The sequence below is a fragment of the Strix uralensis genome, chromosome 11 (genome assembly GCF_047716275.1).
Source record: "Strix uralensis isolate ZFMK-TIS-50842 chromosome 11, bStrUra1, whole genome shotgun sequence".
Taxonomy (NCBI): Eukaryota; Metazoa; Chordata; class Aves; order Strigiformes; family Strigidae; genus Strix; species Strix uralensis.
Window position 1 is genome coordinate 6,863,904 of NC_133982.1, and position 24,593 is coordinate 6,888,496.

General features: G+C 43.6%; 2 protein-coding genes across 7 annotated transcripts in view; one reads left to right on the forward strand and one right to left on the reverse strand.

Annotated features, from left to right (window-relative positions):
* TLN2 (talin 2) overlaps positions 1 to 7,571 on the reverse strand; it is a 209,792-nt gene extending 202,221 nt beyond the window's left edge. For 2 of the 4 annotated variants that reach the window (XM_074881060.1, XM_074881056.1), the window contains exon 1: positions 6,984 to 7,075. The gene's annotated coding sequence lies outside the window, so the exon portion shown is untranslated. Of the gene's footprint in view, positions 1 to 6,576; positions 6,666 to 6,983; positions 7,076 to 7,551 lie in introns of those variants that run through there. The other 2 variants (XM_074881059.1, XM_074881057.1) reach the window with 2 other exon arrangements.
* LOC141948506 (C2 calcium-dependent domain-containing protein 4C-like) overlaps positions 6,813 to 24,593 on the forward strand; it is a 34,271-nt gene continuing 16,490 nt past the window's right edge. The window contains exons 1-3 of one of the 3 annotated variants that reach the window (XM_074881067.1): positions 6,813 to 11,386; positions 11,816 to 11,915; positions 13,062 to 13,190. Coding sequence is in view for 1 of the 3 variants with exons in the window: in XM_074881063.1 (XP_074737164.1) it covers positions 11,379 to 11,386; positions 13,062 to 13,190 (137 nt within the window). In the remaining 2 variants the exon portion in view is untranslated. Of the gene's footprint in view, positions 11,916 to 13,061; positions 13,191 to 24,593 lie in introns of all 3 variants that reach the window. The other 2 variants (XM_074881066.1, XM_074881063.1) reach the window with 2 other exon arrangements.

The window sequence follows — 24,593 nt, forward strand, 5'->3', positions numbered from 1 at the left end:
GTTTGCTGTGACCTCTACAATGGGGTTTTTCAAGACTAGACCATTTTCTTTCAGGAACAGCCACACAGCAGTGGCTAAGCATCTCCCTGTAAGAGGCAAGTATCTGCATGTTCTGGAATGAGGTGGCCATTTTGAACAAAACAGGCAGCGTACAACAGGAGAGGAGAAAGACTGAAGTGCCATAGGTCCTCCAACTACCCACACCTATGGATGCAGGTAGCACCACTAACAGACTATCTTCCTGCTCCTGGGAAAAGTTTGTTTTGGCCTTTGCCAAAGTTTGTTGAAAGGCCTTTTCTTTCTTGGCTCTCTAAAGACAGAGAGGACAAAACATCACTCACCCATACAGCACCTGTGAACCCATTTGAACTGACCCCTTACATATCCTATGTCTGAGGCCTTTGCATGTAGATGACAAGGCCCATTAGATACACTGCAAGCCCACTTCTCTCTGTGTCCGGGTTTGTTCTGTACTTAATCCATAGTCTGGACTGTCCAATTTCACCAGGCAAAGTTTAGTTAACTACCCTTTCTTCACAGACTTCAGTCTTCTGTGCATTCAGTTGCACCTCTCTCCTCAGCTGCTTTTAAGTCTGGTTAGTATCACAGTGCAGCTGAACAGGCAACCCAGCTACAATCAGGCTTATCAGGACCTTACTCAGAACTGCAAACACAGCCACTGGTTTTTTTCTTTAAATTAAAAAACAGGGTTGATACATACTACAAGATCTTGGGTTCTTGCTTGGGATCTGTACATCCTCAGTTTTTGCACGTAACACTTCTGAAAAGTACTTTAAACATCACAACAGAGTGATCTCATTTCCCACAGCCTTTGCTTTTTTTAAACTGAAGTTGGACATTTATCTCTTCCTCCCTGTAATAGGGCCTTTAGTGATACCCTGACCCAGAAGATGTGCCACTGGTTCCTTCTATTTGACCTTGCATGTGGGCTGTGCAGTAGTGGCTCCCACTTGATCCTTCTCCCAGGTAGTTCAGTTACCTCCTCGCCAACAGGAGATGTTTCCTTATACTGCAACAAAAATTAATCTAAGAAAATCTGTTAGTCAAAAATGGGAAAATTATAAGGAAGAATTACGAAACTTGCAGGCTACAAGGAACTACAGCATTCAAGTCTGGTTTCCTGATCTCATTTACTCATACATTCATTTGTATCCCCATTGCTGAATTTTGACTGTGTCCTGGTATTTCAACATTTTTATTGTGTCTAAGCATTATGTACTTCAGTCCTAGACCACCACCACATTCCTGCCACAACCCCTCCCATTAAATTACCATAGGTCTCTTCTTCAACAGGGATTATCAGTTCCATCAGACATTCACAACCTGCTTTTGCTGCTTCCATTCTCTCTGCCAAATGCCACCTTGATGTTTCCCCACTACGGAGCATTTGGCACATTTAAACTGAACAAAGGAAAGAGGTACTTGCCATAAATCCCTTTAGGGCTAACTAATGTTTCCACCTGCACAAATTCAAGCCTGATTTTTACTATCAGTAAGTTTTTTAAACTGTTTTATGCTCACTTATTTCTATCACCTATACCTGAATTTTAAATATCATATTCCAGAAAAATCACAACTTTCCCACTAGTACATACCACCACTGTATATAAAACACAGTACAAGCTAGACTTGAGGTAGCTGAAACAAGGGGTTATTTACCATATCACAGATACCAACTCCCAAGAAAGGTAAGAGAGATCATTATATGAAAATAAACAAGAATACGTAACAAGAAAAGCATTACACAACTCTGAAAGCTTTTCTAAACTGAATACAATCCTATTGTTTAAGATGTTCTCACACCACTACACCAAACACTTCAGCAAAACACTAAACACTCTGATATACTATAGCAACAAATCACTCTACCACAGCTGACAAATGTAGATGGTTATTCAACTTGAAAAACTACAGCAGCCCATGTAGTACCATTGATTCTTTATCACCTTAACTGTTAATTGCTGTGGTGCAGAAGACTGAGAGTCTCCTGCTTATTCCTGGGTTACACATCACTTTTTCGTGGAAATAAGAAATCTCAACCTTACAAGAGCTGACAGATAGAAAGACACAAGGTTCATTTACAATTCACTTCAGTTCACACTTTCTTCCTACTGCCCAAACACAGAAAGATGAGCTACCTACTGAGAATGCAAGGAAGGCAGTTTCAAGTGCCAGCCTAACCCATCTTGGCAGAAATTCAACTGGTTGCTGTCAAGTAAAGGGACTACAAGTAAGAAGTCAGCACTGTAAAGATATTTTAAGACAAAATTTATTGTTGTATTGTCACCCTCACCTTGTGAAGTCAGTCAGTGCATCTCCTAGATTTATGAAGATGCTTGGCTAAAGAAGTGGTGGAGCTTTGAGAATTGAGGGGGTGGATCTCTGGGGATAGAATTCCAGCTTGCAACTGGAAGTGGAAAATATCAAAATGTTATCACAATTGTTTCAAGTACACAGGCTAATTCAAACTCAATTCCAAGATAAGCATGTGTCCACATAACACACACAGGGAAATGGTTCTCTGACACTACTATGAAACAGGTTTTCACAGCAGCATTAGCAGGGACAGAAACTTAGAAAATTCAGTGGTCACAGTTACAAGTCTGGCATCAAAACTAACCACAGGCTCCTCTCCACCTTCTCATCCCCAAGCATATCAGTCTCACTCAAAAGGCATGTCTTTACTGCACCCAGAGATAGAAGGCCACCATTCTCTAGACACTGATCAGACCCAGGATTTCAGCATCAGGATCAGCCTAGCACGTTCAAGGCAACCAGACATTCCTTTTGAAAAGCAATGGATTGTTTAATCTCAACAATAAAAATAAGGCATACAAGAGCATGACATCCATAATCATAACAATCTCATCCACAGAGTTGCAAAAGCCTAGATTATTCTGCTTAACATAGCCTCTAGAACTAGATGTAGTCAGGCTACTCTGAAAACAACCCTCTGCTTTAACATTTGCATCTCCCCTGACCCCAAAAGTTCTTCAGTTCAATATAATTTATACTCTTATAACCATGTGTGGTCAAAAGCAGAAACCCAGAAGCAAAAACTTGTATTCCCCTTCAGGTACCAACAGACAGGGCTACCTGAAACTACAATTTCCAGCTATATACCAGCAACATTTGTCTCAACTGACACACTAAAATCCAAAAGTAAACAAATTAAACCTAATATTCAAAATACTGCCTATTAAGACAGTCTCCCCCCATTTGCAACAACACCCAACCATTTTGTTTGCTGTTCTCAATTTGCCTCAGCATTCTATTGTCTGCAGAAACATGCATAAGCAGACTTGCCAAATTTTTAAAGATTCAAGAGCAAAGAAAAAAAAAGAATTTTTGAAAGCTGGATACAGTGGTCTGTAAACACATTCACACTTCTTTTCTAATTATGGCCTGATGCAAAGGCAGCATCTGGATAAGAACTTCTTTGCAAGAAACTGCATATTTCAAAAAAAAATCAGGATGCCTACACATTTGGCAGTTTATTGAAATCTCTGAGGTTCAGACAGGACTATGAACTGAGAATTACTTCAAATGGTGGTTTGGGGACTTTAATGCTAAAATTATGGGTTGGAATGATACTTCAGCAAATGGTATTGTTCACATTTCATGAACATACAACACTGATATCCCAACAACTACCTGACAAATGTCACAAAAAGAAATGGTGATAGATGTCTGCACTACTGTCTAGCTGTGGTGACTAAGTACTAGCATTTTTGGAAGCTGCCTAGACCTTGCATTTGCAGAGATTTAATAAGTATTACATAGGTAAGCATATGAAAATGACACTATCCAAATATTAATGCTTCAGAACATCCTTGCTGTGCAGAGTCAAAACTTTGTAGAAACAATACCAAATAAGAGAAGGCTTTCACAGCAAGAATTTTAAGTCATAATGAATATTACACAGTTCAAGCTATACCACAGCCTGACGTTTCAAGCCCACTCCCCCCTCTCCAAAATAAAAAAGACTTGAATCTACTGTAGTGGTGTTTTGTACTAGTCAGTTACAAATATAACTATAGATGCATTTCCTAATGTAAGTAGAATTCAGTGATTAGAATAGCTGGCAAATGATGAAAGAAGTCTAAGTAAAACTGTACAACAAGACTAGCTCAGAGTAAAATGACTTAATCCTTTGCAGATCAAATGCAAGTTCATCTTTCTCAACATTGTCTACTCCTAACCAATCTATCCATCACACATACACCAAAAACCCTCTCGCCCTCTCAGGCACTACTACAGTGCAATGGCAACATTTCAAATCAGCTTAAATTAGGCTGTACTACATTCCATTACATGATATCATGCAACAGATGTTACTCTAAGAACACACAGGACAATTATTCAGGGTAAACGTCTATAATTCGAATGGTAAAATGAATGGGTATCCTATATGAAATTGCTATAGCCTTCATCAAATTTTATACTGAGATTAAGGACTTAAAATATTGCCCACGTTTGCCACAGTTAACCCAAAGGCTTAGATTGGCAACCAGAAACAAAAAGTATTCTTGTCTTACTTAAACTCAACAATTTTGCCACCAACAGATAAGCTAGATGAAAATCCCACTTAACCCTTTAGTTCTGCAGTGACCAGTGAGTTAAATGAGGCATTGTGAAACTCACACGAAATGCACTTCCCAGAGGCAAGAGATTTCCCCCCCCCAGCTGTGTGGTAACCTCCGATCTCAAGGTACCGCCTCGAAAATTTCATGTATTGAAAATTAAAGCAGAAAACATAGTTCAGCCAATTTAATTCATAGTAAACTGAGTTAACAACTGTACTGTTGGAAGAAGGGCTGACCATTATCTTAAACAGATATGAAAGCTTTTCATATACCACAATTTGCAAGGTTTTGTAACTAACACTGGCAGCTTGCACTTGTACTTGCAACACATTGCCATTCACATATGAGTAAGTGATGTTTTACATAAGCAAGAGAAATCTCAGAAACATGTTGCTTGCTTGCTTTTTAATCGTATGGACATTTTTCCACAGCTACCGGGCTCCCTCGATGATGCAAAACGCCTGATGCCTTTAAATAACATACTTTCAAATTCAGAACGGGCTTTCTGGTTTGAAACTTAATATGGTTCAAACTTGGCTCTAAAATACAGGTCTGCAAAATAAACTTTTAAAAGATTTGTAGGGAAGGGGGCAATTGTTTAACAGAGTTATTTCGATCAATGAACATTCCCATGATCTTTCTAACGAGGTACCGCAGCAGCATTTTAACACACAAAAAGTAGAGCCTAAAGAAATCGAAGTGGCTGGTCAGCAGAACAAAAGGGCTACAGAAGGTGAGCACAAAGACAGCAGAGGCCCCAGCTCCCAGACAGGTGTTCCCACGCAGTGCCCGGGCAGTGGCACTGTGTCGGCGCCCTCTAGTCGCCCCAAGGGAAGACTGTGCCCTGCACGGCACAGCCATCTCCTAGGGTGGCATGGAAGAAACAGAGGTGCCAGGACACGCAGGGGGACCCCAGCCCACAGCGTGGACAGGCCCTCCGCAAACACCCACTGCCGGCTCGCACCAAGGGAGGTTTTGCACTTTGGTCAGTGGCGGGCACGAAGCCCTGCTGCACCGGGACAGGTAGCCCAGAGCCGCTGGCACGCTCACAGGCCGGCCCCGGGAATGGGGAGGCGGCAGAGCAGCGCGGCTCACCCGCCCACCCATCCACCCATCCATCCATCCATCCACCCACCCATCCATCCTCGCCTGCGCTGCGCAGGGGCGGACGCGTCCTTCCCTCCCCTCGGGGTGGCCCTACGGGACCGGCCTGCGACCCGCTTCCAACCCGAGCCGTCCCACGGGTCTGGTGGGAAGAGGCGGACATATGCACAGATAGATGGATACAGATACTCGCGTATACACACGCGGCACGGTCGTCCTTGGGAGGTCGTCGCTTCGCAACGCGTTGCGAAAAGGTTTTTTTCTATATCGCGGTCGCCAGTAGCGCCCAACGGCGAACAGTTCCGTCCCTCGGGCAAACCCACCCCCCGACCCGGCCACGCCAAGCTCCCCTAGACTGGCTGCGAGGGGCCGGGAGGAGCCGGCCGGCCCAGCACCTCCCTCCCATACCGACCCTATACGGCATAGGGGGGGGAATCCCAAGGGACCGCGGTTTCCCTCCCACCCCGGCCCGGCTCCTGACGAAGGGAAGGTGAGCGGGGCCGCTCTCCCCCTCCTGGGGCCACGGCACCGGGCCGGGCTGTTGCTGTCCTCCCTGGAACCGGCAACTTGTTGGGCGGGCAGCGCTCCGCGCGGGCGAGGCTGTGCCGGACGGAGCGCAGCTCCCGCCTCCCGCCGCGGGACCGGCGACCGGCAGCTGCCGCCTGTCTGGCTGGCGGGGGGCAACGCAGCGCCTACATGCGAAACGCAGTGGCAGCCGAGTCGCCGCAGGCACGGAGCAGCTCCGCGCTCCCGCCGCTCAGCCCTGCGCGGAGTCTTCCCCCTCTCGGCGGCTCAGCACGGACCAGACACTCCATGCAACGTGCAACGGCAGGGCAGGACAAGGGGGTCCTCGCGGGGCTCCTACCGGGAAAGCCGTTACTGTAGCATTGCAAAGCGCCTAAGCCCCGCTGCTCGCTCGCTCGCTTCCTTCCTTCCTTCCCCCCCGCTCGCCTGCTGCCCGCTCCCGCCTGCTCCGCCGCCGCCCGCAGCTGCCGCCGCTGCGGACTCCAGCGCAGACCCCCTCCGGGGAGGGCAGGAAGCGCGTCATCAGTCCGGGACCGCTCCACCGCCCTCCGCCCGGCACGGCACGGCCCAGCCCGGCCCGGCCCGCTCCGCCGCCGCCCGGCCCACGGCGCGGGAAGCCCGGGACGGCCGCCCAGCCCGAGCGACCCGTGGCTCCCGCCCAGCCCTCCACTGCGCCCGGAGACCGGCGGGAGGGGAGCCCCGCCTCAGCCGGCCCGCCAGGCCCAGGGCTTAGGGCCCCCCCCTCACCTGAGCGAGACGGGGAGGCACCTCCGCCGGCCGCGGCCCTTGCCGAGGCGATGAGGTAGCGTCGCTCCCGCTCAACCCGTCCGGGACCGCAGTCGCTGGGGGGACGACGGTTCCTCAGGGAGGAGGAGGAGGACGACGACGAAGAAGGCCGGGGGAGCCCAGCATTTTTCGCCGCGAGGAGGAGGATGAAGCTGTGGGGCACAGCGAGCCCCGGGGCGGGGGTATCGTCCGGGCGGCCGCCGCTGACGGCACAAGGGCCGCTGTGGAGGCGCGAGGCGCCGGGCCCCTGAGGCAGCGCGCGCGCGGCCTCGCGCCTGCCGCCGCCGCTCGTGCCGGCGCTGCGCGGGGCGGAGGCGCGCGGTGCTCCCGCGCTGGGCGGGCTCCCTGTCGCCGTAGGCCAGTGCTCGCCCCGGGGGCTCACAGCAGCAGGCCGGCGCTCGGAGCAAAGCTCGGCTCCCCCCCACAGCCCGCCAAGGGCTGTGCCCTGGGCCGGGCCCGTGTCCCTCACAGGCACCTGGGGCGCCGGGATTCCACCCAGGGCCTGTCAGCGTCACCCAGACACACGTACCTGCTGCTCGTCGACCTCAGACAAAACTCTGTGGGCAGACACGGCTTCAAGATAACAAAAATACATGGATACAGTCAGAATGCTTTGAAAGTGATCCAAACTGCCCTTGGGTTTTGTTGTATTAAGCATTTACAAGTAACAGTAGCAAGAAATCAACTGCTGTCACAGCGAAGGAAACTCGGGACTTCCCTTACACATTTTGTATGGTTTTAGCTGCTCTGCTACCGTTACAGCTGTGTAAATGGCTTCCATATCAATATATTGATATGAATAGGAGAAAAGAAATAGTGATGGAAATTTAGTCCCTTATGTGAATCAGTTCCGTATATACTGGGGCCTCTATCAGTAAAACTGCAACAGTTAAAAATCATGCAATTGAAATGATGGAATCTGATTTAGCTGAAGTACAGCTGTTAGTAAATATTTTTACTTGTAACTAGATCAAAGAGCTGCATCACTCTACACCTGGTTTTGCCTTCAACAGTAATTTTGCTCCAACAAATTAACCTTGAGACACTGAACTCACATACAATTGCACTGTGACACAGTCCAATATAGTTACCCTTGTACCAACACACTTCTTGGTGGGCATGTTTAAAACAGTCTGTAGTTACAAAAACTAACTGGGTTATCTTACACACTCACACTACAGAATTAAAAGCATCACAATGTTAACATCCATAATAATCACTCTGAGCTGTGTCAGCTTCAGCAAGGAACAAGAAGTGTCTGCCCTCTTAACTAAAATAGAGACTACACAGGGTGTGCTTTATAACTTACAAATACTTTACAATATACCTGTTTTACAAATGATTTGTTGCCATATTTGTTACTAAAGAGATACTATCATGTCTGTTACTAAAAGAAGTGACAACTCCAGTATTTCTTGTGTTTTAGAGGTAGTTTTGCAGATGTAAGTTACCTGAGAACAGCTGTAACATTTTGCATAAAGAGCAGCTCTTTTAGCCTGGCCTTTTACTCACCATAATGATAAGCTTCCAACAATGCGGCTTTCCCTATTCATCATACAACTTAAACTCCCCTCTTACAAAATATATAATCTCTTTGCATATAATCTCTTTGTGCAGTATTATCCCATTTGCTGGCTGCAATACTGATTCAAAAGAAACTTCCTCTACTCCATTGCTATACTTGATTGCACTAGCTTTTTCTGCCTTATAAACTTCATTTTTAAACTTTTTCCTAGTTTATGTGTTCTCTCACATAATAACATGCAAAGCCACAATTCCAGTTTCTATTGTTCTTGTCATTTCTGTGTTCTGTTTCCTCTCAGTTGACAGGAAGACCATTTAAATCTCTCTGCTGCATTGCCCTCCCAACAACTCCTTGGAAATCTCTTTATCATGATGTCAGCAAAAATACCCCCCAATCCCAAAGAACAAAATTTTACTGCAATATGGAGTGCAGTGGCGAGACCAGGCTCCCCTGTATCACTTCTGTGTTTTGCTACTCCCAATACCTCTGTGTGTCTGGACACGTTTACTATATCCCTTTGCACCCAGCTAGTGACTTGCTCTGGGGCACAAACCACCTTACCAAATACAAGGGGGTGTGAGCACACGCCTGGGTTCTACAGTAACAATCCATGATAATACTATTACAATAATAAATGAGGTATCCTGTCAATCTGTCATTTGAGGATCCAGCTTTTGTTATTTCAGTGATGAGAAATATCCACATTTTTGCTGCAGTAAGTGGATATAGAGAACAGAAGTATAACTTCCTGGTTCCTTTATATTATTTCAACTTATCAAAATTTGCAGATAGGTGTGTTTCCCTTGAAAAATGATAGTCACAGTATAGATGAACCTGAAAGCACTTACATTAATGTACTTGCATAATCCAAAACTTCTTTAGCATTTCTTTTCTATTCAGCCTGCCACTGGTTTCCTGGAGTATTGTTAAACTGATTTTACCAGTCATAGCTGCAGAGTTTGAAATACTAGTATCTGCATGTCGTAATAATCTCCTGAGATTAAATCAGACTCCAGTTGCAGTTACCAGCTGTGACAGGTAATGTTTATGATTTGTTGTGATTGGTGGAAAAAATAACAATTTTTTAAAAAGAATATAACATTTCTAGGCTTTATTTGTATTCAGAGAACATTTTAAAATTAAGATATGCTATCAGGCATCTGACCATTTCTGAGTTTATGCTTTCCTTCCATCCCAACTGTTCTAACACTTTATCTTTCCATCTCCTAATTACTAAACCCCAGAGCTTTAAGGGTAAGTGTGTTTTGTTAGAGCAAGAACTACAACAACCTTACGTGCTTCTACAAAGTGAAATGGATTGGCGTGTGAACATGAAGGACATTCTCCAGTGGTTTGCCAGGTGGGACAGTAAGGTTGAAGACATTTTTTTTTACAGTTTAGGGGGCAGATGTTAAGCAATCCCCCAAAACAGAGGCATGAAACATTTACACAAACTATCCATAAATGCTGTCTTACTTGTTCATAGCCCTCTGTTAATCCTTGTATTGAGATTATTTTAGGATTCTGGTACTTAAAATAGCCTGTGGATGACAGAAACACTGGCATAGTTTCAGGTGAACTAGAACTTAGTCAAGCGTGTGTGCAGGGGCCTCCAGTGAAGTATGTTATAAACAGTTTTCCAATCTGTCATTTCAAATACATTTTAAATCACTGTCTCGGAACAGCTCCATTAAAATGCAGCATAAATCATCCCCAAGCATGTAAACTAGATCCTGTGTGTGTGACCAGACTACTTTAATGAAAGCTTTGAAAGATAAATTTAAGACACGTAGTTATAAAAATGGCATTTATAATGAGTCAAACTTATCCTTGATCAGTAATGTTAGGCAAAAGTCAGCACTGTCATTATCACTTTAGCATTAGCAGACAGTAATATTATAATGGTTCTGAGTGCACTCACTCAGTTGCCCTGACCAGTCTCACCTGGGGCCTCCACCTACACCCTCTGCCCCATGAGCCCAGGAGCTCCATATAAGCTCAGCCCTGGGCCTTGAGTCCCTGTGGGAACTTGGTTATAGAATTATCTGTCTTTAGTTATGAGCTCTGTTGGTTTAGACTGTGATCTGCACACTGAGTTCCTACTCTGACTTTGAACCTGACATATATGGACCTGCTGTGGAGATCAGTAGATGGTATCTGACCCTGGTTACCTTCACTAGGCATCATCCTCACTTGTAGACTGACTTCCTGACTGCACCTTGTATCTGCTTTATTGATGTGAACCTTTCTAATGATCTGGGTTTGGAGTTGAACCTGTCTGCTATGCCAATACCTGTCTTGTTACTCTTGCTTTGGTACTGTAGGATGGCTTCTGCTGGCTGTGTTATTGTATGTGATTCCCAATTTCCATCCTCTAGGAAGCAGCTGGTCCTTGCTGCTCCCTAGCAGATAGAGGCTAAGGTACAAACTAGCTCCTCAAGCTATTATAATACTTATGTATTCTTTATTGTTCTAATAATCTTGCTACTGTTTGTGTTATCACTGTTGAAGGACATCTAATTTTGCTAAGCATTAAGCAAACATGAAATAAAATCTCACTCCTTACTTTGAAGAGCTTACTACCCAACTACACTGTAAGGAACAGCAGATCGAATGAGACAGATAGGGAGTGCGAGTAAGACGTTAGTGGCCAGCATCACATACTTCTGTTTCCATACATCAGTAGCCTAAGCTGTTGTCTGTTACTTTAAAGTGCTGTAGTAAAGGCAAGTTTGAAAGAGATATGAAGGAGATCAGAGAAAGAACGAGTTTACCAAGTTAAAACTCTTGGTAAGGCATACTCAAGACCAAGACTGCAGAAAACAAAGGAGATGTTTTGGTACGTAATCTTAAAGGGAACAGCAGTTTCAAGAGCTGAAAGAGAATGAAGGATAGAATTATAATTCAGATCTGATTCCCACAGAAAATGTCAGTCCCAGTGAAGTTAATGGGACACAGATTTGGCAATGTGGGAGGTCAGGAGACTAAGAACAAGAGTAGCATCTCTCTCGGTTGTATCCCACATAGTATGCAGAGCAGAAGGGTCATAAATTGATCCTCTTGTCAATCGGTCTGGCTGCCCTCAAGCATGGTATGTCTATTGTCAGAAAAATCCTGACTCCCAAACAGTAGTGTTTTCTGTAATGCTGCCCCTTGGAAGGCAACCCAAGTTGCCTTTTGATTACAAGCCCCCTGTGGCTTCTGACAAACATATTTTAACATTAATGTTTGCAGCTGAACTACATTCTGGTCTGATGAACATTTCCAGGTTCTTAAAACTGCTGTGGGAGGAATCGGAAAGTAAACATGAGGACTGTTGTCCACAAACCCGTGTGCATCTAGCTAAGTGATAATTCTCAATATGAACAGTAAGTAATCCAGAGTCTTTGGGTTCCAGATACTCCTGAGTATAAATATTCACACCATTCTTGCTGGTTTTTAAAAGTACCTAAATCAGCATTTATTTTTAAAAGTTTGATGCTTTATTTAATTTTTTTCTTGTCCATATCCAAAGATAACATAAAGTTTGCTGCACAAAGTACACATGGAAATATTGTATTACAGTTTTGAAAATAGGATTTAGTCTTCTAAACTGCTTGGGTATTTTACAGAGTGATCCAAATCAGATCTGACTTGAATGGAATTATGTTGAACTCTCTGCTTTGTCTGAAATTCATATCATGCAGCAATAATGGTGTTTTTTCAATTGCCTGTATTTTAAGGATGCTGATAAAGCACTGGAGCAATGCCAGGTATTTTAGGAAATACATTGCTGTTTCCCTGGCTCCCCAGATGTTACAATATATTATGTTTCTTGCTGGAATAAAGAGTAATTTTTGCTATATTTCTTTAACTATGGTGATTCAGTGTTACGAAAAAAATCTTCACCTTTAAAATGAGAGATATTGTTAGCACCTTGTCTTCAAACAAATCGTTTAGATAACATGCACTATAATGTATGTAACTGTTTCCTTTCTCTTTTACAATCTCCTTCAATGACTGGCAACAGCTGTGCCTCATTTTTATCATGTGGTTTTATTGTTCAGAATTACTGATTATTTGTTATGATTTATAACAGCAAAAGTCTTTGATGCTTTAAAACAATGAAACAGACTTGGACATATTTAAATGAATCCAACAGATGCATTGTCTGAGTCTGTGCAGTACCAAAGGAGAGAGCTATAGTTGACACAGGATTATTTCCTGCTGGAGGTTTGCCAAAGAAAAATTGGCGGCAGTCACACTATTCTTTATTGCGAGTCTCCTCTAATGTGTGCGTTTAATAAAGCACTAACATCTGGGCCCACAGGGTAAACTTCATGTGTACAAACAGTGTAACTCTTCAATATTTATTTGCAAACTTTTCACTCAAGAAAAAACATCCCAGAGTATCAGTTTTGGGGCCATGTGCTACTTTAGCACTACTTTGTGTTTGTGGAGCTGAAGTATTAGATAAGCCTTGTTCCTTCCTGTGCCTCCCATTCAATTGCTGTGTTCTCTTTATGGCCACGCAGGGATTTCCATGGCGTGGCCCCAGGCTTCTGCAGGCAGCCAGCACTGCTGCAATTATTGATCTCCACTGAAGAGCCAAGGAATCAAATCACAGGAAAATGGAGCTGTGTCTTGGGATGCTTACCTCTAAGGTAAGACACGTGGTAGGGCAGAGCACAGGAAGACATCAGTCATCTTGGCTGACAGGAAGCATTCATTCCTGAGTCCATTTCTCCCTACCCTAATTCTGTTTCTTTCCCTCATCCTGGTACCTCACCTGATGTATAGCAATTTGAGTGGGTGCTGTAAGTGAGTGTAACTTGAGCACGGAGCTGTGAGCACAGGCAAGTGGGCTTGTATGTTCTGCAAAGGCTTGTGATTCTGGCTCTTTCCACAGCAAGAAGGAAGCCCTGCTGAGTGCTTACTGCTGCTGTATCAGGTTGCTGGCCTTTTAAAATAGCTCTTCCCATACCCTGTGAGAATCTGGTATTTCTTCCTAGATCTTTGGATTCCTGATATGTCTCTTGTTGTTTTTGTAGTATGTGAACCAAATCCTGTGGCCACCTCAAACAGAAGTGAGAAAGTTCCCTTTCTCTTGCTTTTTGTTAAGCGGTATACCTACATACAAACATAGGTTATTGTGTGGTAGAAATATGCTAGTGTATTTACTCAACACTATCTTACTGTATTGCTGACAAATACTCATGTCATGTCTGAGAAAAAAAGCGAGGTGGAAGGTAAGGGAAGTTAGTCCTCATTGCTGGTGCCAATGCTTTGAACAGGTTGAGGAGCTCTGAAAAAGGTCCCAGTAAGTGGATGGAATTTTCTTCCATAAACGAAGTGGCTGCATAGAACTACACAATCAGTGACTTGGAGGGACAAAAGGAGTTACTATAAAGAGGGCAGTAGCTTCTTTGTAGTCTGTTTTCTACAACAATGTCTTAAGTCAGTTTATCCAACTCTATCCAAATGGGTGAAGAATGCAATATTATAAAAACCTGATGAAGTAGATCAGCTTGTACAAGGACTGTGTGGGAAGAAAAGAGCCACTCCTGACACTGAGTGGGAGAGTATAATTATATATAACTCTTAACTTTTGCATAATGTATCTTAAGGGTAAATGTGCAAGTGGAGTCCTTGCTTGCTCAGCACTGTTAGACAACGTCTACCTGTGGGCATGGTCTTTGTGCGTATCGGGATGGCCTGTATTTAACTTTTAGATGATGTCTAGATCTTGTGATATTCTCTTTTTGCAGCGGCCTTTTATAGATATTTGTGCTAGTGCAGTTATTTCTGCTTCCTCCTCTAATCAGAGCACATCTTGTTGTTTGTGCATACCCAACCAGGTTTATAAGGCTAACATACTCAACCAAGTAATTAATCATTTATGATTTTCAAATTCATACATAATCAGCTTTTCACCCATGGGAATAGCAAATTAGATCTTCCCTCAGTAAAATGAAAAATTCACACTCTTCATATGAAATCACTGACAGCACATAATTACTATAAAAATATAAATTACATGGAATAATTTAAGAAAAAATAGATCAGTGCATCCTTTATTTTGTTTCCTATGTATCCTTATTGCAGGCCGTTTCAAAAGTAAGCTGCCTTTTCTGTGACTTCATTGATAAATCTCTTGACTGTTGTGGTCTCTTGTTGATGTATTAAGTCAATAATGATTTAGCAGCCTTTTTTAAATGATAACAGCAGTTATTAATGAGAACTGTACTACTTTTGGCATGCCTGAGGTCTGAAGGGAACATAAATCTAACAGCCCTCTGCTAATTTTATGCTCAGCTGTGAGACACCTTTGTACTTTCTGGATTTTTGGGACATTTTAGCGTTCAGGATTGGCTTCACTTACGTTCAGTTGCCTTACCTCCTGCTGGGTGGTGGGAAACCAAGGATGGCTGGCATTGCTCCTTCTCCCATCCTCTCTGTTTCAAGCTACACTGTCAGCCCTGTGCTGCACATCAAACCCCCTCTCTGGCCATCAGTCCCTGCAAGAGGCCATTTCCATCCCTTTTCTGCTGCCTGTGTAATGCAAATGAAGTGGGGTGCCCTGGGGCGGCTAATGCACGGGGATGTAACTACACGCATTAGAACAGGGCTAAACATTCTCCAATCTTTTCTTTTCCGTTTTAAAGATCTCATAACAGAAGAGTCTATTAAATCTACTAATTGTAATCAGGACTTGTGGATTTGGCAGTTTTCCCTTACTCCCTAACCAGCTTTACTATTTCTGCCAAGCCACCCCTTCCTTTCCAGAGCTGACCCAGCACTTTGCAAGTCTGGACCCGAGACAGCCTGTCCCAGCTCTGGAAAACAGACCCATGGATTTCTTTCCACAGATGTAATGAATTCTGCAAAATGGTTTGTTCTTTGATTGTATTCACCACCTCAAGGGCAAAATTCACTGTTTCAGTGCAGACTTGCATTCCTTCCAGGATGGGTTAGTCTTCATTGTATTACATGCTCTCCTCCTCATCTTGCAGGAAGGGGGAATGAGAGCACAGCAAAAGCATCAGCTCTGATGCTTCCCTTGCTGGAATATATTGCATATGAATGTGAACTATTATGCGTTTCACGGTCAGTTGCTAATAAAAAAAGGTATCCCACAGCAGGGGAGCAGTACAAGGTCTCTTACATCACTGCAGTCTTGTGCTCAGGGAGTGTGTTGTGGGATTTTTGAAGTATAGTAAACCTTTCTTAATCATGGAGCATGAGTTTAGACTTTACTGGGGCATGTATCCTAATGGGAACCTGGCACATACTTAGGCCCTTACATACCATTCTACAGCCTGCATTGTGCATATCTGGCTTTATAGTTTGTATTTTTTTAAGTGCCCTTGCAAAAATTTGATCACTCAAATGAAGCACAAAACAAGTACATTCCCTTTTGAATGGAGTAGGTGTCTGTGCAAATATGTGTATACCTGTACATGCCTACCTAATTTATTTACCAGAGAGAAGCAATTAGTAATGACCTTGGCAATTTGGGCAGAGGTGGTTTTTTTTAACGTAATGCTGTAGATTTCATTAAGACTTAAAATCCAGACAAGTTGGAAACTGGCACGTACTGTATATAAAGATGCACATAACTTTGTATTTCAACCTTGCAAGCAAGATTATTGATATATAAATAATTTCTAGTGAGATGAAGGTATATACATAGGTTGAAAGCATAGGCAGAGTTGAGGTTGGGATTTTTCTTTATTTTTGAACGAGGCTAATCTCTTGGTGTTTGGCAGGGCTAGATCTAAGCACAGGCAAAGGAGGCAGCAATAGGGATGGCAGAATGGGCCCTGACAGAACCCTGAAAACCAGACTGGCAGCTGCTGCTGCCAGGAGAGGGGATGAGAATGTACAAAACAGCAGCTACTTCGGGAAAATGGGGCATGTGAGCCTTTTCTGAATCCTGGTCACTTTCTGTGGCAGAAAAAGCCAGCTCTGGGTGTAACCTAGGCACTTCATCCTCAGGGCAGCACAATTTAGTTTGCTTATGCTGATAAGAAGCTTTGAGCCAGCTCTGGTGGTTAGCTTGCATTCACTGTGCCTTCCAAATAAAATTAGCCACTTTACGTAAATCAAACAGACACCATTCAAAAAACAACAACCTTTAAATAAAAGTGGTTTATGAGAGGTGGCAGACATTCATAGATATTTACAGTCAAAATACTTAGACCTGCATGAAATTAAATATGAAAGAATAACAGAACAATTGAGGAAAAACTCACTGTTCCAGCAGAGCAGCAAGCTGTGGACTCTTATGAGGTCTGAAGTCAGAAGGAGAAGTGGCAAGATGGAGAAATACGAGAGTTGTTCCAGATGTCAAAGTTGCAGAGAAGGCTCTCGTGTTATTGTGAGGCTTTGTGAAGGGACTTAGAAGCAGCCAATTCTGAATTGGTGGAGGAAGCGAGGGATAAAGACAGTCTATGAATAATCATCTCATTAATAAGTGTTGCTTTTACTTTTCCACAATTCTATCCAGAAAGAACTGTAATAATGACTCCAATTGTTGCTGAGTCCAGTGAATAAGTTTCTCCAGTGGCACACATCCAAACATTTCTGTCTTCTGCGCTTTATGAGATGGAATACTCTTCCCTTGCCTGGAAGCATGATGTCTTCCGTGGCCACTATACTGGCCAGAGATCTGTACTTCTGTGTAGGAGTCCAGACTGCAGATTATTCCAAACATCTAAATAAATACAGCAGAGGTTTATCTGCACAATTTTAGGTGCAGCTACCTCTATGTGAAATGAATATTGATGGATCTGGCAGGAATTTTTCTATGCTAGGGGCAAAAATGAATCTTCATTATTGCACGTTGAGGAATGACACTCAAGTGCTGCAATGTACAGCACTCAGTATCTGGGGATAAATCATCCATGCGATTAGATGTGTAGTCAATTGATCTACATGTTACAATGCTCAAAAAAAAATCCACTTTGTTAAATGTATTTCTCACAGAGTTACAGTAACTATTGGCACCACTAGATCCCTTTCCTGTTTGTTATGGGTTCATTGCGTTGCCTCTTTCTACCACTTGACAAAGCCCATTGATTCTTTTTCTATGCCCAGGTTCAGCAGCTAGCATCAGGATTGAATGACTCAGTAATAGCATCATAGCCGAGAGCTGTGAATGTGGCAATGATGAAAAGGTAAAGTCAGTTACGTCTCTAGTGGCATCCTTTTTCTTGGAGGAAAAAATGGTTCAGTGGGCAGGGACCAGTTTTCTAAAGGTACCTGTCACCTAAAAAGGCCAATAGACCCTTGCTGCAATTTTGAAAATCAGCACAAGTCCTGCTAATCTGTGCCCTTATCTGTGAAAAAACCATCCTTTACTGATGGATCTTGCACCTATTGAAGTTGATGGCACAAATCCTGCTGAAGTCCATGGGGCAGGATTAAGCCTTACCACAGCTTGCTTATGAGCACTAGCATCATTGCTTTCCTGATGAGGAGAAAGTACACAGTGAAGTGATGAGGCAGAGCCCTGTTTTGCAGCTAAGCAGACACTTAAAGGTGTTGCTGAGTTAAGGCCATAAGATATAAGGTCAGATAGTATCTGACCCCTGGCCTGCCAGACATCAACTCTTTCTTTATGCAGGTGTTCAGGGAATCTTAAAAATGGCCAGCATGATGCTGAAGCAATAGCTTCATCACAGGATTAATTGTTCTGTGTTATCAGGTATTTTTTAGAGAGCTGGGAATGGCAACCCATGTGATATGATGTGCTGGGCTATTCCATTCACCGCTGCTGCGGTTGCCAGGATCATTTTATAGAGTCAGGCAGTTGCAGCAAGCAGTACTAGATGGTACCATTAAATGTAACCATTCTGCCTTAGGGATGGTTCTGCCTCAGCATACCTTCAATAATATGTAATGGTGCCAAACTAGAGATATCGTACAAATTACAAACACAGCTTGCCCAGAAATGCTTTGTATCCCTTAAGTATTTAATTCAATTTTATCCTAATATGATTTACCCTAGCAGTTCTACTTGAATTTTACTCAGTGTTACTTTATACTTATAAAATTGAAATGGTTAAATATTTCTTAACCACCTAGGGAGGAAGAAGTTTGTCTCCTGCAGCAACAGAACAGGCTCTGTAGTGTGCTTTCCACTGTCAGTGCCAGCCTTTGCCCTCAGAGGCTGGCAAGCAAGTTTTGCAGATATCTCAATCTTTGCCTAGGAAACATGACTTTAGTTTCTTGTGTATTGTACATGTTTGGGTGTAGGGAGCAAGTAGAAAGGAAAAAAACAGATATTTTCCTTAAGTCCCTTGTTGAAGGTAATGATTCACTAAAAATGTGAGAGATTTCTCTGCTTGTTACCTGCCTGAACTGAACTTTATTGTCATCATCTACTGCAGCCCAAGAGTAACAGACATGGGGAAAGCATTTGTAACTGTGCTTCATTTACAGGTTTAGGAACCTGGACTCCATTTTGTAAATATTTTGATACTGTAGTTACCTTCCACAGTCTTGTGAACATAATGTAGCCCTGTGTACTTCTGTTGCACAAACTGATTTGACAGAGGGAGTTGAACAGGGGAGGGAGGAGGGAGGGAAAATTGTGCAGTCTCTACATTGTTGCAGTTGCTACAATGTGGAGTCATCTGTGCCGTAGGGGTAACCACAGATCTCTGTGCCCTAACCTTTGCCTAGGAGATAGTAAAAGGGCTGTCACTGACACCCTGTGAATTGGACATGGTTGAGCAGCATCTGTTGCATATGTTTGCAATGGTTATATCTCCTTTTTGTGAGGTGGATATTGGCCTTGGAGGATTTGCCAAAAACAGAAAATAGAAGTTGGTATTTGCTCTACCAGTTTATCCAAGTAACTGATGAGTAAGCTGATATGGCCATGTCTCCTTCTAGAACCCAGTCTCTTCAAGTAATTGAGCACGTTGGCTGTAAGCAGGAGCAGCCTTTTTGTGTTAAGATTTACAATATGAAATCGTCTTACACTTGATATTCACCCCTGTTTTCTCCTCTTTTTATGCATCACACTTTAGTAAGGCAGATTTCTATTTGCTCAGCTGAAACCTCTCCAAAGCAGAGACTGCAATCTGTTGTGAGCTAGTAAGAGCAACCAGGGTTTTGCATGATCGTAGTGCCCTTGTGTTGGGGCACTGCTGAGCACAGGGAATATGATTGCAAAGTATCAAAATAATGCCACCCTCAGACAGGAGGTCTCAAATGCATGTTTTAATGAGTGTCAGAAATTTAAGAATGATGTCCAGCAAGGGGTCAAAGCAGGATGCAGCCTGCCTCATGAAACGAGCAGGGATCACTACTGCTTTCCTGTTTGTAAGGTAGGTAGTGTGCCCTCAATACAGCCATCTTAAATGGTATATTGCTTAATTCCCCATCCTACAGACCCACAATGTGCATCAGTCCTCCAATGTGACTCACTTTTCAGTTATCTGAGAAAGTAAAAGTACAATGTCAATAAGCCATGTCAGATTTCAAACTCAACCCAGATGGAAAAAAAGAATGCTTCTTCCAGTGAAATAAAGGGAAATGAAGGCCAAATGAAAATGCAGCAGTGACTTTGCTTGAATGAAATCAAAATACTTCTGAATATATGGACTAGTGTTAGTGGGGAAACTGTATTCCAAGATGCCATCCTGTTGCACTGCACTAGAATTAATGGAAACTGAAATGACGAACATAAATCATTTAGTCTTGATCAATAGAATAATGTGTAATTTCACCCCAAAGTTTAATTTTGGCTCAGATCTGTGATGTTCCATGTCAGTAACTGGTTTTCTTACTGAAATTTAGGGAAAAAACCTAACCCTGTACCACTTGTCATTTCAGTGGTAAAGCAGAAGGCTTTGACAGGGATTGCCCCTTTCAATCTCTTCTCAAGTCACCAGAGTCCATGACTGAATCATGAGGTCTCAAAGGTTATGCTGCTCGTACACCAAAGGGGCCAAGGCCTAGGTGCTGAGGATTTTGTGGCTTTCCATAGTTCCTCGTCAGTGACTGGAATTGGCACTAGCTTATGTGGGACATTTTGGTGTTTTTTCAGCAAGTACTGATGTTCACAGTACAATACTCAGAGATGGAGGAGGTTGGGTGAGGTGCATCTCTGTCTAGAAGTCGGGAGAAGGGGCTGGAGTGTGTTGGGTTTGTGTGTGTGGTGGGGTTTTTGGTAGCGGGGGAGGGGGCTACAGCAGTGGCCCCTGTGAGAAGCTTCTTGAAGCTCCCCCAGCTCCAAGTCAGACCTGCCTCTGGGCAAGGCCGAGCCAATTAGTGATGGTGGCTGTGCCTCTGTGATAATGTATTTAAGGAGAACCTGGGAGGGGGAGTTGGAGTTGGGAGGAGGAGTTGTGAAGGAGACACATCTGCAAACACTGAGGTCAGTGGAAGAGAGGAGGAGAAGAGGCAGGGGGATGTGCTCTGGAGCAGAGACCCCCCTCAGCCCGTGGTGAGAGGGCCGGCTGTGCCCTGCAGCCCATGGGGGTCACGGGGGAGCAGATGCCACCTGCAGCCCGTGGAGGACCCCACGCCAGAGCAGGGGCTGCACCCAGAGAAGGCCAGGACGCTGTGGGAAGCCCCTGCTGTTGTAGTTTGGTGCTGGGAGGGCTGAAACATGTGGGAGGGACCCACACTGGAGCAGTTTGGGAAGAGCTGCAGCCTGTGGGAAGGACGCACGTTGGAGAAAGTTCATGGAGGACTGTCTGCCCTGGGAGGGACTGACCGCACCCCCATTTCTTGCCCCCTCCTTCACCTCTAGCGGGGAGGAGGTAGAGAAACCGGGAGCAAAGCTGAGCCCAGGGAAGAAGGGAGGGATGGGGGAAGGTGCTTTTAACATGTGGTAATGCTCCTCACTGTCTTAGTCTGCTTGTTAAGTGATGTTAAGTGATAGTGGTGTTTGGATTAAATTGATGATGATGTTCTTCCCCTACAGAGTCTGTCTCTTGACCGTAATGGATGAGTCATCCCTCCCTGTCCTTACCTCAATTCTGGAGCCTTTTGTTGTATTTTCTCCTTCCCATACCTGAGGGGGAAGGAATGAGCGAGCAGCTGTGTGGTGCTCAGCTGCCCTCTGGCCTCAAACCACGACATGGAGATAGCTGGCTTTTTGAGTAGATGTAGTTGGGGGCATGGCGTGTGACTGAAATCTGTATGTTTTACTGTAAATTTTAGTGAGAGCTGAACTGTTAAGGTGCTGAATTCAGGAAGGCATGTAACAGCCTATGTAGATAGACTTAGGTAGTGCAGACCGTAAAAGCACCTGAGCTATAAGTGCAAGCCACATAATTCAGATGCTGTTTAAAATGTCATTTAAAGAGCCTCTATCAAGTGTCTGTTCACATCACTGAGTGCCTAAATACATCTGCAACTGTCACTACACACTTAGTTCCTTTGTACTTTTCCTCCTTGAAAACAACCATAAGCACTTTTCACTGAGCTGGATGGCTTAAATCTTACTGAAGCAGAGCAGAAATCCCAATCAGCTTAGAGTCCACTTGGGTGTCAAAACCTCACCCCTGGTGCCAGCCAGGTTGTCCCACTGTAGTGCAGGTACAGCACAGCCCACTACAAGGTGCTCTCCAGTCATATGTGACTGGAGATGTGCAACAGCACTGAGTGCTGGGAAACAGCTATGAACTGGTTACAGTTTGAAATAGCAAAGATATTAGACAAGGGGAAAAAAGGAAAGGGAGAGCATGGCATTAGATTTTCTATGCATTAGTGACCGTGGAGGGAGTCAGTTACAACTTTGTAGTTTCGCAAGGAAATTTATACTGCTTCAGAAAACTTGGCCACAGGGCAACAGTGCCTACCAGTCTCACAACTTGAAATCCCTTTCTGGCTCTTGGACAGGTTTTGCAGATGTTTCTTGTGTGCTTAGACACTGTTTCTGACCAGCGATTCAATGAGGGAATACTAAGTATTCTCCTACCCAATGCTAAAGTACAGCCCTTCTAACAGGGGAGCTATGCTTATCACCAATTCTGTATTTTAATGCGAAATGTTTGAGGGGAAAACAGTCCCAAAATAAAACCAAACAAATTCCATGAAGTAAGATGCTTTTTGTTTAGACTTATTAGTTGGAACAATGTCAACAGGGAATAGTTCTCAAGTTTTTGTGAAGAGTTTAATATTGTGGTGCAGACTAGATTCTGCTACCAGAGCCCCGTTCGTACAACTCAGGCAAACCTGTACATTTCAGTGTGCTCCCCAAGAGGAAAGAGGCATTACTTCAGTGAACACGGCCAGCTCTGGGCTTTTGCAGTAGTGTGATTCCTTTCCCCCCAGGTAACTGAGAACTCTGTTTGTCACAACATCAAGTAGTAGGAAGTTATGACTGTTATCTGCATCTGTCAAGTCAAGCTGACTTGACAAAAGATGCTAAAATTGAGACATATCAATGCTTTTGAGAAAATCATGCCCTATTATTCCTAAATTCAAGGATTGACTTATGGGTCAGTGAACTGAAAAACATGTAAATGATGCATGGTATATCTTAGTCTCCCTCACTTTTGAATGAGGTATTCAAGATAGAGCAATGAGATTTTTCCATCTCACCTTTTGGCAGGTTTTATGCATTGGTTGCTTTATAATTTCATATCCTACCTATTGGTTTAAAAAACTTCCAGTTGTTTGGCTTACTTTGTCCATATTGTCAAAATCAGGTTAAAAAAAACCAAACCAACCCTAGGGACAAACAGATGTGGTTGTGGGCCTATATAATTCTGGGCACTTCTTCTATATAAACTCATTAAATGTCTACTTTTCACTGACAAAACTTAACGTAAAACATTTTGCTTACCTATGATCTTAAATTTTCTTCTGAGTTTGTTACATGCCCTGATATCCTGCAGAAGAATTAAAGCATCTGACAAAAAAAAAATTCTCTCCTCTCCTTCACTCTGAATTTGCAAAAATTGAAATCAACAGCTGTTCCAGAGCCAAAAAGAAATAAAAGCATATAGCAGGTGGTACCATGTATGTATGTCTAATTGCAATCTGACAATCTGCTCGCTAGTTACCAAACAGTGAGGAATTTCATCATGATTTAGGCAAAGAAGGGAGAGCAAAGAGAATGGGAAAACAAGAGAAGTTTTGGCCCGGGAAATTAGAGGAGAAATTTAGAGAGAAGAGTAATGAGTCTATCTAGGAGCAGTGAGTGATAATAGCCCCTCTTTTCTGAAATGTTCTCCTCTTGACTAGTCACTCTTTAGAGAAACTGGCTATAGAAGCCAAGAATACTGGTGAAATGATGACATTTCCGGTATAGGGCTCACTGTAAGTAAACCTCATGGACTTTCTGTCTGGTGACACACAGCTCGTGGTTCAGAGACTCATGCAGTGGTATGTGTGCTTCTGGGGCTCCTTCCACATACAGGGCACCTCTACATCTCTGCTCACACCTACCCTCTGAAGGATCAGTGATGTGAACATAACTTTTCATTTGCAAAGTCCTGATGACAATTCATTTCAACTGTTTCCCCACAGCTTTCTCCAGCCTCTGTCCAGAAAATATAATTTATTTGGGTTCCTGTTGATGACTAAAATCAAAGTATTCTGCCTCTCCCCTCTAATACAAAGAAAACTTTTACTTGAAACACTGTGTTGGGAGGATTTGGATGAGGGCAAAGAAACTTTGCTCCTTTAAGACAAGGGAAAAAGAACTGCCCTCCTTAAGGTCTGAAGTAAAAGAAACCAGAAGAAATTCAGAACTGCAAAATGCATGGTCTTGTAGTTAAGAGCAGGAACAAAACCCTCTGCACCAAGATGGGAGTCATTTGAGGGGAGTGCCTTAGGCATAACAGAGAATTGTGAGATTACCATGAGCTGTCCTGAAAAAGACATGTATTGGGAGTTCTCTTTCCCTCAGATACAAGGAATATTCCCGCTTTTATACAAAGCACTAGTAAAATCACCTATCACAGGGAAGGATAGGACTATTGTCTTCTATAAGAGGTGACTAAAAGACCATGACATTTATCTGCAGAAAGGCGGAAATAACGGTCCTCTGTAAAGCATCAAAAGGTGAACACTGGTGAGAAGGAAGAAGGGAAAGA